We start from the raw sequence: 17,650 nt of genomic DNA on the forward strand, positions 1-17,650 counted from the left end.
CTCAAGCCATCTCCTCTGCCTCATATTCAAATCTCTTTGGGTGAAAAAGTACTTAAGGCTTTTGTGATCACTATATATCTCGCACTTCTCCCCATACAAATAATGTCGCCAAATCTTTAGGGTAAAAATGACTGCGGCTAGTTCCAAGTCATGAGTGGGGTAGTTCTTCTCATATTCCTTTAGTTGTCGAGATGCATATGCTATCACCTTACCGCGTTGCATAAGAACACAACCCAAGCCGACCTTAGAAGCGTCAGTGTAGACTGTCATTCCACCTGTGCCTTCAGGGATGGTCAACACAGGGGCTGACACTAACCTTCTCTTCAATTCTTGAAAACTCTTTTCACATTCCTCTGTCCATTCAAATTTTACCCTCTTTTTGGTTAACTTGGTCATTGGTGCTGAGATCCGAGCGAAATTCTCAATGAAGCAACGGTAGTACCTAGCTAAACCCAAGAAACTTCTAATTTCTGTAACGTTCTTGGGGTTTTCTCATTCTACTACTGCTTTTACCTTATCAGGATCCACCTTGATTCCATCCTTCAACACTACGTGTCCCAGGAATCCAACTTGCTTAAGCCAAAATTCACACTTACTGTATTTGGCAAACAATTGTTGTTCTCTCAGCCACTGTAATACCATCCTCAGATGTTGACTATGCTCCTCTTCCGTCTTAGAGAGATCAAGATGTCATCAATAAAAATAATTACCCATTTATCCAGGATATCGTGAAATACTCGATTTATTAAATCCATGAATGCCGCTAGTGCATTGGTTAATCCAAAAGATAACACTAGGAACTCATACTGACCATACCGAGTCCTGAAAGCTGTCTGGGGTATGTCACCGCTCTTTATCTTGAGCTGATAATAGCCTGACCTAAGGTCTATCTTTGAAAATACCTTTGCACTTTGTAGTTGGTCAAACAAATCATCAATGCGTGGCAATGGATGCCGGTTCTTAATGGTTAGTTTATTCAATTCTCGGTAATCGATGCACATACGTAAACTGCCATCCTTCTTCTTGACAAACAATAGGTGAAACACTTGGGCGAATAAACCCCTTCTCCAATAATTCTTGCAACTGCATTTGTAAGTCCCTCAATTCGGCTGGTGCCATCCTGTATGGAGTTTTTGACACTGGAGCTGCTCCAGGAATCAAGTCTATGGCAAATTCTAACTCTCTATCAGGCGGTAGATGCATCAGATCATCTAGAAAGATGTCAGGAAATTCTTTAACCACCTCTACCTGTTCTAGAGGTGTAACCTTTGTATTAACATCATATACCGATGCTAAGTAGCCCCGACATCCACTTTTCAACAACTTTTCCTCTTGAAGAGCAGAGATGAGGACCTTTCTAGCCCGTTTCATTTTATCCGCTTGGTATACCAGTTCTTTCCCTTCATCATTTGTCACCCTAATTAATTTTTTGATGCACATCACGTTTGCTCGATGGGTTGACAACCAATCCATGCCTAGTATAACGTCAAAATTCTGCATGTTGTATTTGATGAGTTGTGCATTAAATTTCTTTCCACTGATTTCCACCGGGCACAACCCATACACCTCCTTCAACTGTGTAACTTTGCCTGTAGGCATACTAACAATCATCTCATGATCTAGTGTCCTGGGCAACATACCAAGTTTCTCCGTAAATCTCTTAGATATGAACGAATGTGTAGCTCCTGAATCAAACAAGACATAGGCTGGTATAGTCGATATAGGTAGAACACCTAGTACAACAATGCATATAATTATAGCAAGTCATCAAAATTCAGCATAAGAAAAATCTTAAATTAAAATGTACCTGCTACCACTTCTGTGCTGGCCTCAGCTTCCTCAGCTAATAAGGCATACATTCTTCCTTGTGGTTAATTCTCCCGAGTTAAGGGAGGTCTGTATACAGAGGGCTGATTGGAGGGTAAGGCTGGTTTGACCCGACAGTTTGGCATAATGCCCATAAGAGTGGAAATTAAAGCAACGGATTTGTGATGTCGAAACTGGGGCAGGGCCCCTTTGTACTTGGCCTGATGTAGATGGGGGACGGGGTGGCTTTATGACTGTAGGCACCGTGCTGGTATTTGGGGGAAAAGATGCAGAGCCCGGACCACCAGCTGGTCGAGGAAGGTAGCCAGATGGCCTATAGGGCTATCTATATGTAGGCCCAGAACTATACGACCCACAGTATACCTTGGATGAGTTGCCCATGTCTGGAAATGGATTAGTCCTCTTCCACAATCTAGGTGTGAGGGACTGTTCTCCCTTCTGCTTATCTTCCATGGTTTTAGCTTTTTGCATAATCTGACCATAATCTGTCAAATCTAAGACCTCGAGCACTGACCTAATAGATGCCTTTAATCCCTTCAGAAACCTTGCAGCCTTTTCCTCCGCTGACCTCATATGCCTAGGGGAAAAATGGAACAAGCTTTCAAACTGCTGCTGATACTCAAGGATAGTCTTATTCCCTTGAGTCAAGGCCCTGAATTCCATCTCTTTACGGTCTCTGAAGCTACGTGGGTAATGGTTTGCTAAAAACAACTCCTTAAACTGCTCCCATGTGGGTTCCGGATGTGCGGCCAACAATATAGGCTTAGAGGCTTGCCACCAAGAGTTGGCTTCATTCTTGAGTTGTAGCCCTGCACAAATAAGCTTCTGTGCTTCAATGCACTCAATTACCTCAAATATCTTTTTCAGCTCTTGGATCCACTGGTCCGGCTCTAGAGGATCACTCCTCACCTTAGAGAATACATGTGGCAAGTTCCTCTTGAAAGATTCCACTACCCTTGTCGTATTATTCATCGAAGGGTAATTAGGTGCATATACCGGATAGTAAGGGTACGGAGGGGGCACCATATACGGAGGAGTGCTGAGTAACGGAATTGGAGGTGTACCTCTGGCTTATGGTCCCATACCAGACCCTACAGGTGGGTCTTGTGGAGTAATTATCCGAGGATGTTGACCGGGTTGAGGAAGGTCTAATTGTTGCTGTATAGCAGCCATAAATGCCTGTTGCTGTTGGAGCATTTGTTGTTGGAAGGCTTGCTGTGACTGCTGAACTATGATCGCAACATCACTCGGGGTGATGACAGGTGGAGGATCCGAAAGTTTGGTCAAAGGTGGGTCCCTTTGTGCCACACCCTGATCAATGGTTTCTTGAGGCTGTGGAAGTGGGGTTTACCCCACAGAACGAGACCTTCAAGGATTTGGTGGTCGACTGATAGGACGAGGACTACGTGAGGTACCTCGTGCATTGTTATCGGATCTAGTGCGTACCATCGTGCCCTTGCACCTGGAACATACCATACACAAAACATTGGTTAAGTACCTTAGAATTTACATAGACACATAATCATGTACCAACACACGGGGTATTGTAGTGTATGATGTCTTGCATCTAGCCACAGCTTAGCCCCGAAAGTACTGTGCTAGTGCTTCGACAAGTAGGACGATGGTCCCACTCAATTTTTTTTTCATTATTATATATATATATTATTACTTTTTTTTTCTCCCAACCGGTGGGCTGCCACTGGCGGGTAGCTCGGCTTGGGCTCGCCAGTCCAACCCGAGGCAGAAAAAATAAAGGGGCTCTAAGCCTCTTTCCCCCTCATTTCTCCCATCTTCTACCTTGGCTCAACTCAGGGCAATTTTGGAGGGTTTCTTGGTGCATCCACTAGCGATTTCACTCAACGATTCCACGGATTTTGGAAGATCCAAGTGCCTTTCACTCTCAAGTAAGTCTCTTTTCCATTTCTCTTCTTGAAACATATTTTTTAGGTGTTGAATCCATTTATACTTCCCAAAACTTGATTTTTTTTTTATGTTTCTTTCCATAGAATAATCATTCCATGAGAACATGATGCTTCCTTTGTGATCCATTAATAGTTTTGGGCTTTACCACCCAATCTATGAGAGAAAATCCCAAACTATGCCCTAATTTCTCCAAATTTGGGGTTTTCTTCTATCTCTACCCTTTTCTCCCCAACTAACAACTCAATGAGATTTCTTATCCTTGATTTGCACTTACAATGTTGGAAAGATCATGGAAACTTGTATATGCTTGCAATCCCATCTCTTTTCCATGAAAATCCATCTCTTTTGTGTTAGGTTTCTTGAAAAAAAATTCTGGGGTTTCTATGATTCTCTTCACTTCATTCCATACTTGTGAACAACTTTGAATCACTTATCATTAATTATTGGTGCAATGATGTTTGTCTTACACTTTGAATCCATACTTGTGAACAGCTTTGAATCTCTCTCATTCCTTGCATCTCAATGTCATAGTAGAAAGTTTCTTTGCATATTTTTGATTGTATAATGATAGGCATTACTATCATTGACATGTAAACTTCAAGTTCTACACTATTATGAGATTTTTTTTCCCTTGGATTGAACTTGCACATTGAATTTGGGGCTTTCCATCATTTGACACCAATTACCCCACTTGAGGAAATTCTTATGAGGCTTTCCATCACTTCTCACTTTCCATGCTTTATACTCATTTGTTACTTTTCTATTTTGCAACATGCTAGTGGATGTCATGTTTTGGGGGTTTTCCTCCTATTCATTTCTCCATGGCTTAACCATCCCTCTTTTTATAATGATCCACATTATGTATTTAGGTGCATTTACATGTGCTTGCTCACCCACCTATTTACTTCCTTTGTTATGCAACATCTTTACTTATCATTATTTCTTTTATTTTCTTACTAGGATGTCTTCTCGCAAGGGCAAGGAACTTGCATCTTCTTCCAATAGATGTAAGGCCATAACTTCAAAACTGAAGGGTGTAGGGACTAGTTCCCCAGCCCTTCGCACAAGGCAACAAGGACATGCCCCCGTAGATCCTCTAGACTATGATGAGGGACTCTTCCAGAGTTTGAGGGCGAAAACTAATTGGCAGACCTTTCTAAAGAAGTCTGTGATGATGGAGAAAACCATGGTAACTTGTGATTTCAACAAGATTCAACTACAAGAGAGGTTTACTGCACTGGGTTGGCAGTCCATCCTTAACATTGACCGCTTATGCTATGAACATCTGGTTCAAAGATTTTACTATAATTTGGAGGTCTCTTACCAGTATGGGGAGTACTCAATCACCAGCATGGTGAAGAGGGTGAACATTCGTTTGTCTGTGGATACTCTTGTTAGTATTTTAGATATTTCATCAGTTGGGCATCAATTCTATAGCCCTCGAAGGAGTAAGCCCGTGGGCCCATCCTTAATTTCGGAGATGCATGACCACATTTACGAGACCATTAGTGGCAGCAAGGTGCGTCCGGATTCTGAGATGACATTTCACCCAGAGGCTCGTGTATTTGCTCGCTTGGTTCAGTTTAATTTGCTGCCTAGAGGAGGTCATAGGAACCAAGTGGGCTTTATGGCAACCTACATAGCCTTCTGCATCTACAAGGCCTTGGAGGGAAGTGCCGAGCATTTATGCCTGCCCTACATTATACTTAAGACTATGGAGCATCATGCCACACATCCTGAGGACGGAGGTTTTCCATATGGTAGGACCCTCACCAGGGTTTTCGAGTTCCTTGGGGTGGATTTGAGTGGTGAGGAGGGAAAGACTCCAGTAGACAAATTTAACAGGGAAAACCTATGCAGGATGGGTCTCCAAGCTCTTATGGATGTACCTCAGAGGGTAAGATCTCAAGGAGGTAGGGACAGGGGAAATGTCCACAGGGATGATGTCCACATGGAGAAGGAGGAAAATAGTGAGGAGGATGAGGATTATGTTCCTCAATTCGAGGAGGAGGACTTTCTGGATAAGGATATCCTCGAGGAGGAGCCTCTTGATTCGAGAGATGCTGATCCTAACTTTGCTAGGGCTGCAGACCCACAGTATAGGGCCCCACCACCTGAGAGTGGCGCATTTGGCTTTGAGAGTATGATGACTAGTATGAGGGCCTTGAAAGATGGGCAATATCAGCTTTTGAGAACACTAGATGAGAGTGCTACTCGAGAGGAACATATTTTAGAAAGGCAGGCCACATTAGAGAATTCATTCCTAAGATTGAGCGAGGATTTGGACACAACGGCCAACGCTATTTCAACAGATTTTACCCGACTTCGAAGGGATATGCAACTAGTGAATTCAAAGTTTGATTACTATGACCATCGGCTCAATGTTAGATCGAGACCTAGGAGGGATGGAGTAGTAGAGCTAGACGATGACGAGGGTCTCTGAGGACTTAGCTTGCCTATCTTAATCAGCTTTTTTTTACTTGTCTCTATGTTGTTTATGTGTTTATGGTGAACTATATTTTATTATTATTATTTTTTTTGTACTTTTCTCTGTAATTAGACTTGCTAGTATGGTGTTATGAGGTTGTTGGTCACTTGTGGTTAGTTTTGTTTGCTAGATAAACTTATTGTAATTTGGTTGTAACAACGTTAATTAGCCTTTATCGATTATGCTTATTCATATATATATATATGTTGTCTATCAGGTGCTTCTATTTGAAAATTTTGGAAAACCTTGTTTTAGCGTTGTTATGTTGCCAAAATTCTGTCAAATCCATACTCGATGGGTTATAAAATCAAATAACTAATCTTTTATTTATTCCAATCAAACTTTCTCTCATGCATGCTATGAAATGCAATAAATGAATGCAACCATTTTTTTTCTTTGGCTTTTAATTCTTACAAGTGTTTTACATCTACCTACCCCACTTTCTATTATAGACTCTACGGGGTCTAAATGGTATGTTGTAAGTGGAAAGAGCATCACCGCTCTGATACCACTGTTGTCACACCCCGTTCACACAGAATCGGACCGGTGACCGGGTTAACTCCGATTAATCCAAACCTGTCAGGATCATCTGATACAGTACCCCACCACAGCATACCCACATCTAAGATAAGTGTTCAAAAGTTCAGCGAAAGGCTTAAATGACCTGTAAATATCCCCAATATACTTGATACCCAAATTGTAGTATATAGATAAGTACATGTGGGCCCGTAGGCATGATATTTACACAAAAAGAATAACAATTTATGTATTAAGTACACAAAAGGGGAGGTCATCAAAAGAATCAAAAAGCAAAATCATGTATGGTGTCATTACTACGGTCCTGCAGCACAGCCTTTGCACATGCAATCAGCACCGTGCTCATATTCCTCAGGGACCCACCAATCTTCATCAGGAAACTCAACAGTGGGGCCCAACTCGTGATCTTCAGGCAGGTGATCTGCAAAATCATTCAAAAGAGGTGTGTACGTGAGATGAGTTCACTAGCTCAGTAAGTGAAAAGAAGGATCACACAACAATCACATCCATATACACTATATGTTATGCAATTCATTTTAAATCTTATCCACCTAAACAAAATTACTAAGTCTTTGGTTTTGTGCTACTTACAACTACAGTACGCGTATGCCCTAGGTACGAACCACGAACTTCATCCCGCGATACGCCCATAGGGTTGTCGGAGAAGGCCCACCGTGAGTACTCAAAAAAGTAAAGTATGCTGACCACCGGCTCTCAACATAAAAGTAAATGACAAAAAAGTAAAGGTGCTGACTTCAGTAATTTAAAAGTAGTACGATTGGCCCTCTTGAATATACCACTGAGGTTGTCGACTGTCTTAATGACCAGCCAGACGTATGTCTATCCGCCACAGTGACCCGACAATCGCGACCACTACTTCCTCCCAAGTGATAACCCAACACCTCAACCCCTATTGAGAAGGGTTGTAGCACAGGGAATGAAAATCCTAAACCGCATGCTCCTATATGACAAAGTATGATTGCATAGTGCCACCGCTGCTCATACCACGGGTCACCAATGCACTCGTTTCCAAGCCGACTACGACGTCTAGTCTAATAATGTATCATGCACAGTAATCCAACCATTCCTCACATAAGCACATCAATTATTTAGCATTGAGAATGTAAAACACAATACACATATCGTGATCATTTGTTTCTAATGCGTAAGCAATTACGTGTGAATGGCATATGATGATCACTAATCTACACATAATTTACATGATGACATGGTTAGTCTAGATACAATTGAATGATGCAAAGCAAGTCTTAAAATAAAGTCAAATGTCCTCTCCCCACTTACTTGTTGGGTACAAAAGCTCACGTTCGGTACGGGTGAGATCCGGCATGAGAAACGTAAATTCTAGTGGAACCTATCACAAGCGAATGGGGTTAGAATTTCACTACATTGGGGTCAAAACTAACAAGATTTGATGTTTAAATCATGTTTAAAATCATAAAAGAGGGTTGTCCGCCCGTTTTGGGCACATTCGGACTCAAAAATCTCGTTGGAGGGCCAACAGGTGGGCCAGACAGCCCGCTTGTCTTAGCCCACTGGTCTTCTCAGGTGGGCGGGTTCGCCCACCGATCTTCTCAGGTGGGCAAGATTTGCCCACTGGTCCAACTGACGGGCACCCTTAGGCGGGTGGGTTTGCCCTTCGGTCCTCGCCCACCGGTGGGAACCCAGGTGCTGCCCCCTCAGGCGGGTGGCTTTGCCCATTGGTCTTCACCCACCTGTGGGGACGGAATTTACTTTCTTCCTTGAAACGTTCCTCAACCTTGGGGAAATCAAATGTGACTGTTTCAATCACATTTTCCACACATCTAAAGTCTTATAAGATGATTCTAACCTAGATCTAAGTTAGATTTAAGGATTAAAAAGCCATCTTACCTTCTTTGCTCAAGAACTCTTCCAAAACCTTAAAATCACCTCTTAACTCAAGAGATCACCAATGCTTCTCAAATCTTGTAAACACTTCTTTAAACATTCAAAATCAACACATAGACCATTTATTAAACCTTAGATTCATCATCTCAAGTGAGATTAACAAGATCTGAAGGACCTTTACCCAAATCAAGGATTTCACTTGGGGTTTGGTGAAAATTTAAGAAGTATAGCCTTCGCTCACCTCAAACCGTAGGCCTTGTGTTGGGGATCACTTTTCCGGTGTTGGAATGAGAAGATCAAACCTCGGTGTCGCTTAAAATCATTTATTCCTCCTCTTTCTTTCCCTTTCTTCTTCTTCGTTCTCTTTTCTTCCTTTTTTTCTCTATCCTCTTTACTCTTTTTATCAACTCTTTAATACATTAAATGAGAAAAGGAAAAACACAATAAGTACTATTTATACTTAGATAATATCTAGTAACCACATGGGTGGGTCACTCAAGTGGGCGGGTTCGCCTGCCTGTGATCGCCCACCTGTTGGTCAAAACTTAGCCAAACAATTGAGATTTCGATGGAATTCGACTCTCGGCATGTATCTCACTCTCGGTACGAGATATATAATACGTATATACTTTAGGATACGACTACGTACCAGCATTACCCATACATGACCTTATGATACGTGCATGTACACGGCTTGTGTACACCTGTCTCCTCTGGCACTTACTCGAACTTGTCTGGCCAACCTGTGTTCAAAGTCAGCCTTGCCATCATGGTCCATAAGGAATCCTCCTTAACCCTCTCTGGTTCATGTTCTACATGGTTAAACTGGTTCAACCGTGTAATTAAACCAGGTTTTAAAAGTAGGGTATCACACTGGTGCTTACGCCATCTACCTTGGGCCAAACCTGATCTCCTGGTCCGCTCACAAATAGAAAATTGTGGCTCATTCCTCAACTGAAGCTGAGTACAAAGCATTAGCATATGCCTCTGCCGAACTCATATGGTTGGAATCTCTATTTAAAGAATTGAACTTTCCTATTCAGGGCCCCCCAATCCTGTGGTGTGATAATATAGGTGCCACATATTTATCGGCCAATCCGGTGCTCCATGCTCGCACAAACATGTAGAGATTGATTTCCACTTTGTTCGTGAGCGTGTGGCCAACCGTCAGCTGACTGTGCAATTTATCTCCACAACTGATCAGCTCGCTGATGCTCTCACTAAACCTCTTGCCACTGCCTGATTCCAGCTCCTGAGGGACAAGTTGAAGGTTCGGTCTCCTCCACCTACAACTTGAGGGGGTGTATTGTCCAGTATTGATCAACGCTCCAGCTCACAGATACTTGGGTGATAAGATTTCCACATCAGCATCACAGTCTCACATGTGATATCAAGCTCCACAAGATCTCAGGTTTCTTATTATCCTATCTTCTATAGTTGGAAACATAGAAATTGTGTATTGTTACTCTTGGAAGAATCAGATTCTAATCCGATCTTCCATAGGTAACTAAATCAATCTATTATCTCATGTACTCATGTATATATACTATTACCTAGTAAATGAAACACAAGAAATATTCTCTCATTCAATACTCTCTAAGAAAACATGTAGAGATTGATTTCCACTTTGTTCGTGAGCGTGTGGCCAACCGTCAGCTGACTGTGCAATTTATCTCCACAACTGATCAGCTCGCTGATGCTCTCACTAAACCTCTTGCCACCGCCTGATTCCAGCTCCTGAGGGACAAGTTGAAGGTTCGGTCTCCTCCACCTACAACTTGAGGGGTGTATTGTCCAGTATTGATCAACGCTCCAGCTCACAGATACTTGGGTGATAAGATTTCCACATCAGCATCACAGTCTCACATGTGATATCAAGCTCCACAAGATCTCAGGTTTCTTATTATCCTATCTTCTATAGTTGGAAACATAGAAATTGTGTATTGTTACTCTTGGAAGAATCAGATTCTAATCCGATCTTCCATAGGTAACTAAATCAATCTATTATCTCATGTACTCATGTATATATACTATTACCTAGTAAATGAAACACAAGAAATATTCTCTCATTCAATACTCTCTAAGAAAACATGTAGAGATTGATTTCCACTTTGTTCGTGAGCGTGTGGCCAACCGTCAGCTGACTGTGCAATTTATCTCCACAACTGATCAGCTCGCTGATGCTCTCACTAAACCTCTTGCCACCGCCTGATTCCAGCTCCTGAGGGACAAGTTGAAGGTTCGGTCTCCTCCACCTACAACTTGAGGGGTGTATTGTCCAGTATTGATCAACGCTCCAGCTCACAGATACTTGGGTGATAAGATTTCCACATCAGCATTACAGTCTCACATGTGATATCAAGCTCCACAAGATCTCAGGTTTCTTATTATCCTATCTTCTATAGTTGGAAACATAGAAATTGTGTATTGTTACTCTTGGAAGAATCAGATTCTAATCCGATCTTCCATAGGTAACTAAATCAATCTATTATCTCATGTACTCATGTATATATACTATTACCTAGTAAATGAAACACAAGAAATATTCTCTCATTCAATACTCTCTAAGAAAACATATATTTACCTCTCTCTATGAAAACTTGAATATATATATATATATACACCTCTCTCTCTCTCTTGCAACTGCAAGTTTGTTGTGGATTTAATTGAAAAAAACCTGAATAGGGAAAATTGTTTATAGATAGAGATGAAAGAGGACAAAATCCTAGGAGCAACTTGAGTGTGCTATCTTCCCCCCTGACTCTCTAGCCTTATTGCCTGCCAATTTAAGTTGTCTCGTTTAATACTTCACTGTCACTGTTTTATTTCTTATAATACTTATGCTGCTATACAAGCCGGAGCTGGATGTGTTCATGTATCTATATGCCTATGGTCTTATGGATATCTATATTTATTTTTTCTTTGAGATTCGGGCAGATCTTTTTCTCTTACTTCTTTGCTCTTTTTGGTTAGGAGAGTGGGTCACCACCAATTTTAATTGTTTATGGAGGTACTTAGGTCACTAGCTTGTTAATATGTAAATTATAGTTGTTGGTAGGTTAAAAATAAATCTTGTGTGTATATATATATATATATATATGTGTGTGTATAATGTGTATATATATATATATATACATATATAATCACTTAGATAGGTATCTTGTACTGCCTTTGACACCATGTTATTCTCATTGGTTCAAAAGCTTGAACTGTGTATATTTTAGGATCATTTACACCAAGTTGAAATTTATGTAACGGAAAAAGGAGGGCACACAACCATGGTTTACATGCCCCCTCACAGGTCTCTATCCTCATTTATTGACTCAGGCTTTTCTATACAAATCAACACCTATTAAAACTCTTCTTCCATTTACCAAAAAGAAGAAAAAAAAAAAAAAAAACTAACTCTTCACTTCCTTTTAGACGTGTATGATGTCAATATGAGCATGAATTGTATTGATCCTTTTTCCAAAAAAATTGTGTAAGAAATCCACATTGTGTGGGCTAGTGTACAGCGACATTGCACAGCTACACTTCCTGTTTCCTCATCATAAATCTTTTCTTCTAAACTGAGCAGAACCTAAGATGCCACTGCTACTATTACTGCTACTGCTGCTAAAATAGGATTAGTAATATGATTCTCTCTCTCCCTCTCATTTGTAGATGCACCATAGCATGAACATACAAATAATTATGCATAAATATAAAGGTAAATAAAATTGGCTCATCCCTTCAATGAACTCAATTAGCTATATAACACAAAAATAAATTAAGATTACATGTATGGGAAAAGAAGTGTGAAAGGCAACGTAGACCTCGCCCATACACGTGGGAACAAAAATGACTGCCTTCCCTCCCAATGGAAGACGAAAATTCTACCATTGTTGATGCTTCTGAATAGTTCAATATCTTCCTAAAAAATAAGATTTTTTTTTTTAAGACGTTTAGACTCTTCTTCTTCTTTTTTTTGGGGGGTGGGGGTGGCGGGGTTTGGGGCATCACAGCACTTTCAGAAGTTAAGGTTTCTATACATCCTAATGCGCTTTTGAAAATTAAGGTTTCTTTATATTATAATGCACAATACGCTATATATATGATGTGATCTGTTGAGGTGAGGGGTATGAGGCTTTCTAACTTCTTCATCAAATAGTGAAAGCTTTGATTTCTCACTCTCGGCTATGGAGGTAAGCCCATATTGGATGAACCCAATGAATCATTGTGTTCTGTATATGTGTGATTTGCTCTCTTTTTCAAATTTTTTTTTTTTGGCAATTGTTTTTGTTGCTGCCTTGTTAAATTTCCAACAGAAGAGAGCCCTACAGAGTCTCAGACTGATCTTCAGTATATCAGCAGGTACACACTCAAGACAGGACTGATGAGGAAGGCCTGCATACACTCCTGTCATGTTGGCCCATGGGGCTTAGAAATTTAAAATTTTTGTTTTTCTTTTGGTAGGACATGGGGTTTTATTCATTCTAATAAGCTACTTATATATGTATATATATGATCAATACCATATTGAGCGATCCAACCTTACATTCATATATAGGTTATGTGAGATCATCAGTTTTCATCACAGGAGATCACTTGGTGGTGACCACACTTCACCTCACTACGCGTGTACTAAATGACAACTTAAGGCTCTAAGATTCACACGGGAAGGGGACCATATATGTGTTCTTCAAACCGACTATGGAGTTACTACAGTAACCCTCAACACAGTCAACACTACTGTAACTCGTGGTAGAAAGTAAATATAATTATGGTTATGATTAAACCCATGATTAAGGAACCTAATCTCTCTCTCTCTCTCTCTCTCTCTCTCTCTCTCTCTCTCTAGCGTAGTACTGGAACTTTACAGACACGCATGGAATAGTTGATAGCAACCAAAAAGGAGGTGCAGAGTTTTCCCCCCCTTATATATTAATTAATTGATTAAATTATAATTAATATTCAAAATGCTTCTGAGAAATCTCATGCTCTCCATCTGCAACACCCCCACCAAAACGACACCAAAAGCCTTATCTTTCTAAAAAACTCAAATTTCTATTCTTCTCCTTTTCAATACTGACACTCTCTCTCTCTCTCTCTCTCTCTCTCTCTCTCTCTCTCTCTCTCTCTCTCTCTCTCTCTCTCTCTCTCTCTCTCTATTTATAACCGTATCTCAAGGTGGAAGGAAGCCTTGTGCTTCATCAATCTTTCCATTGAATGAGAATTGCAGAAACCCAACTTTGATTTTCCCAACCCTTCTACTCTTTAGCTATTCTCTTCCAGCCTTTGGTGTTTCTATTCTCTTCCTTTGCAGATTTTCATGTCCTTCTTGTTGTTTCTAATTCCATTGATGGGAAAAGTTTGGTACCTAACCATTAGGTCCACAAAACGTATGGATATCTCTATATTGATATGAAGTACCGAAGATGGTTATTTTTACTGCCCATAGAGTACTGTTAGTGTTGCAGAGAAAAGGTGACTAGAAGCCGAGATTTGATCCAAAGAAGATTTCTTTTGGTTCATAAGCTGTTTCTTCAAGTTTGGTGACTTGGGTTGGCAGCAGATCTGGACCAGGTACATGTCATCAGTATATGTTAAATTGTTAAATTTTCTCTTCCTTATAATTCTACATTTTTCTTTCTTTCCCTTGTTCTTATAAGGTACAGTAATTGCACCCAAGACCCATTTTTAGTTCTCCTTGATTTAAATTTTGTATCTGTTTTTTTTTTTTTCTCATCACTCAGTTCTTACCAGTTTGTCTCAAAACTATGGAAAATTTGGGTTGGGACTCATCATGCTTATGGAGCAATCATCACCGACAAAATGAAATTAGAGTGATCTCTACAATGGATCTCCCACAAGATGTCTTCAACTCAATTCAAGAACTCCAAAGAACTACCACATGTGATATAGGATCTGTAATAAATTCCATTAATGCAGCTCCAACAGCTACTTGGGGAGAAGCTCTAATGGCCCAATACATATCAAACCAGAATCCATTATCAAATGGTCTAATCACAGATTTTAGTGTTGTTGATGGAGTTGTTAATGGCCCACTTGAGTCTCTGGACTGCTTGTTGTCAACAGCCAACAGCATTAATACTGATACATCAGTTGAAGATGATGAAATGTCCATTATCTTATCTGATTGCAGAACTAGATGGAATTTCGGTTCCAACAGCGCGGTCTCGTCGGGAGAATCAGAAAACATTGGTGGTAACCAAAGAGAGATGGTAATTATTAGAAAAGCACAAGAGCCCATGGGGGAAGTAGTCTCAGTAGTCTCTTCCAAGGCTTTGGATTCTACTACTATTACTACTACTGCAAGGCCTAATTCAACAAATAAGAGAAGCAAGGATGGACAAGTGAATTATCATTATTTTGATCTTCTCCAATCAGATTCATCAACAACTGAGGGTGGATTTCAGCTCATCTCCGAGAACAACCCTCCGAGATTGAAGAAACCCAGATTGGAGAATCATCATCATCATCATCATCATCATCATCAAGGATCATCATCAAACATCAACTTCCAACTTCCAAGCAGCTCTTCTTTATCATCTTCAGTTGATGAGCCAGACACCGAGGCTATTGCACACATGAAGCAAATGATCTATAGAGCTGCAGTATTCAGGCCTGTGAATCTAGGCATGGAGGTAGTGGAGAAGCCTAAGAGGAAGAATGTCAAGATTTCTAGTGATCCACAGACAGTGGCTGCAAGGCATAGGAGGGAGAGAATAAGTGAGAGAATTAGAGTTCTACAAAGGCTAGTCCCTGGTGGAAGCAAGATGGACACTGCTACCATGCTTGATGAGGCTGCAAACTATCTCAAGTTCTTGAGGTCACAAGTCAAAGCCTTAGAGAATCCGGGACACAAGCTTGACACTGTCAATTGCAACTCTACCACCCTTCCCTTCCCTTCAACTTCATTCAATTTCAGACATAATCCTTTTCCCATGCAGACCTTTTTCCCACTCCCAAAACCCTAAATCCCTGGAGAAAGGTAAAGAATTTTTTTCTGCAATCTCTCTCTCTCTCTCTCTCTCTTCTTAATCAACAACAAAAACCAGAACTTTGATCCGAAGACCCAAGAGTTCATGATCCATTATCATACCCTAATCATGATTTGCAGACCCTACTTAAAGAAAACCCAACTTATCATAGTCTTCATCATTACATCTTTTTTGTTGATCTAGGGTGGAAAGGGAAAATGAAAGAAAAAAAAAACAATTAGGGAGCAAAGATAAGATGTCTCAATAGTCAATCTTAACCATCATGACTAGAGAGACACATGACCCACCACCCAAGATGGAAGAGAAAAGCTTTTCTCAATTCTCATACAAAAAGCTTCAGCAATTATAAGAACTATGATTAAGATCAAGGGTTAGGGACATAGTACACTTAGTAGAAAGTGGTCTTCACTTTCTCTTTTCTTTACAAGGGGATTATTCTATAGTTTCTTAAGCACATTTTCCTTGGAGAGATCTTTATGGTGGCTGTATTTTTTTAATGTGGGCATGTTAGCTAACCAATGTAAAAGACATTCCCTTTGGGCCTGTGAACCCTAGTCAGTGGGCCTGCCTCCCCTTGTTCCAGCCAAGCGTGCCCTTGAAACTCCCCCCCAAGCCATTGTGCTGAGCACATGTTTCCATTCTTCCTTTTAGGCATTTGGGTTTTTGTTATTTTCCCTCAGTTCATCAACGTTTCAACCTTGTATCCATTACTAACTTCTTATGATTTTGGTGTTTAGTAGTTTGTTGTGGTTATTGTTGTTCTTGTCTTTGTTGATGAAGATGAAGATGATGATGATGATGATGATGATGGTTGGGTTGGTCATGAGCTTTGATTTTTTTGCTACTTTATATGGTTTGTTTTTTGTCTTTATTGTTTATGGATGAGAAAGAGAAGTTTGGTTGGATCACAGAGGTTTGTTGTGGCTGTGATTGTTTTGCTAAAATTAGGAAATTCTGTTGAGATGAGACCCAGATCTCTTGCTTGGCTTTACTGCAATATCTTCCACACCATCTCTTTTGTTTTCCTTTTCAAGTTGACAATATTTTGGGATCTCATATAACAAATATGGTGTGTGGAGTTCCTTAATTTTCACATCAAGGAGGGAATTTTGACTTTTTGAAAGTGGTGGCCCTTTAAGAAGAGGGATGGGTATAGCGTTGACACATCACAGCTATGGCTGTGTTGGGCTGGGCCAGCCAATGGCCTGATCAACCTGGCTCTGAATTAGCCCAAACAGTCCTGCTCAACATGGGCACAAAATTTTGAGGTCTAAGGTTGGCCCTTGCCCGATATGAGCTGGGCAGATATCAAGCTGGATCAATGGCCTGGACAGGCCTAAGCCCAAGCCCAACTATATGTCCTGATAATAATTTGTTACGTAAGCCTTCCTATAATTTGTCTTCCCTTTATTTCTCTCCACTCTATAGATCATGTTTCGGCCCTTGTCGGTACCCAAATCCTCCTGCTAGTTATATATTACAGGGGAAATGGTTTTAGGAGCGTTGCTTTTACACCAGTGCCCTGAACAATTAGAGCATGCGATGTGACATTGATCAGGAGGGGTAAGGTGGTTATTTCTCACCCTTGTTTATAAGCATAGGGGTGTGCTCCAGATAGAAAATGTGTTCCTTTATATATATATATATATATATGGGGGAAAAGGAAAGTTACCTGGTGGCATGCAACCTATGCTCAGGTACAGCCCCTTGAAAAATCTCCTTGCCCTCTTTCAAACTGAAAAATCCCCCTATCGATGCCCCTGCATGTCTCCATTGGCCCCCATGCTATTGCAAGGGCCACATGACTGGACAGCGTTCTCTGCCTTATATATGAAAAGGGATTGAGTTCCATGTCCAACTAAGAGGCATATGCTAGCACCTTTCACTCTCTCTATCTCTCTCAATAGGGGGCAAATATGTCATTTCATGAGAGGGAGAAGAGAGATAGACAAGGGAGGTGCTACCATATGCTATGCACCTTGGC

The 17,650-nt window shown here is 40.7% G+C and overlaps 1 protein-coding gene across 1 annotated transcript; it reads left to right on the forward strand.

The window, feature by feature from the left end:
• The first annotated feature begins 14,409 nt into the window (after window positions 1-14,409).
• Window positions 14,410-16,482, forward strand: LOC122062967 (transcription factor bHLH87-like). Its single transcript, XM_042626634.1, has one exon. It carries the CDS (start codon window positions 14,422-14,424, stop codon window positions 15,640-15,642), a length of 1,221 nt encoding a protein of 406 aa, XP_042482568.1. The 5' UTR covers window positions 14,410-14,421; the 3' UTR covers window positions 15,643-16,482.
• The last annotated feature ends 1,168 nt before the right edge of the window (window positions 16,483-17,650 follow it).

This window comes from Macadamia integrifolia, unplaced genomic scaffold, assembly GCF_013358625.1.
Source record: "Macadamia integrifolia cultivar HAES 741 unplaced genomic scaffold, SCU_Mint_v3 scaffold1150, whole genome shotgun sequence".
Lineage (NCBI taxonomy): Eukaryota > Viridiplantae > Streptophyta > Magnoliopsida > Proteales > Proteaceae > Macadamia > Macadamia integrifolia.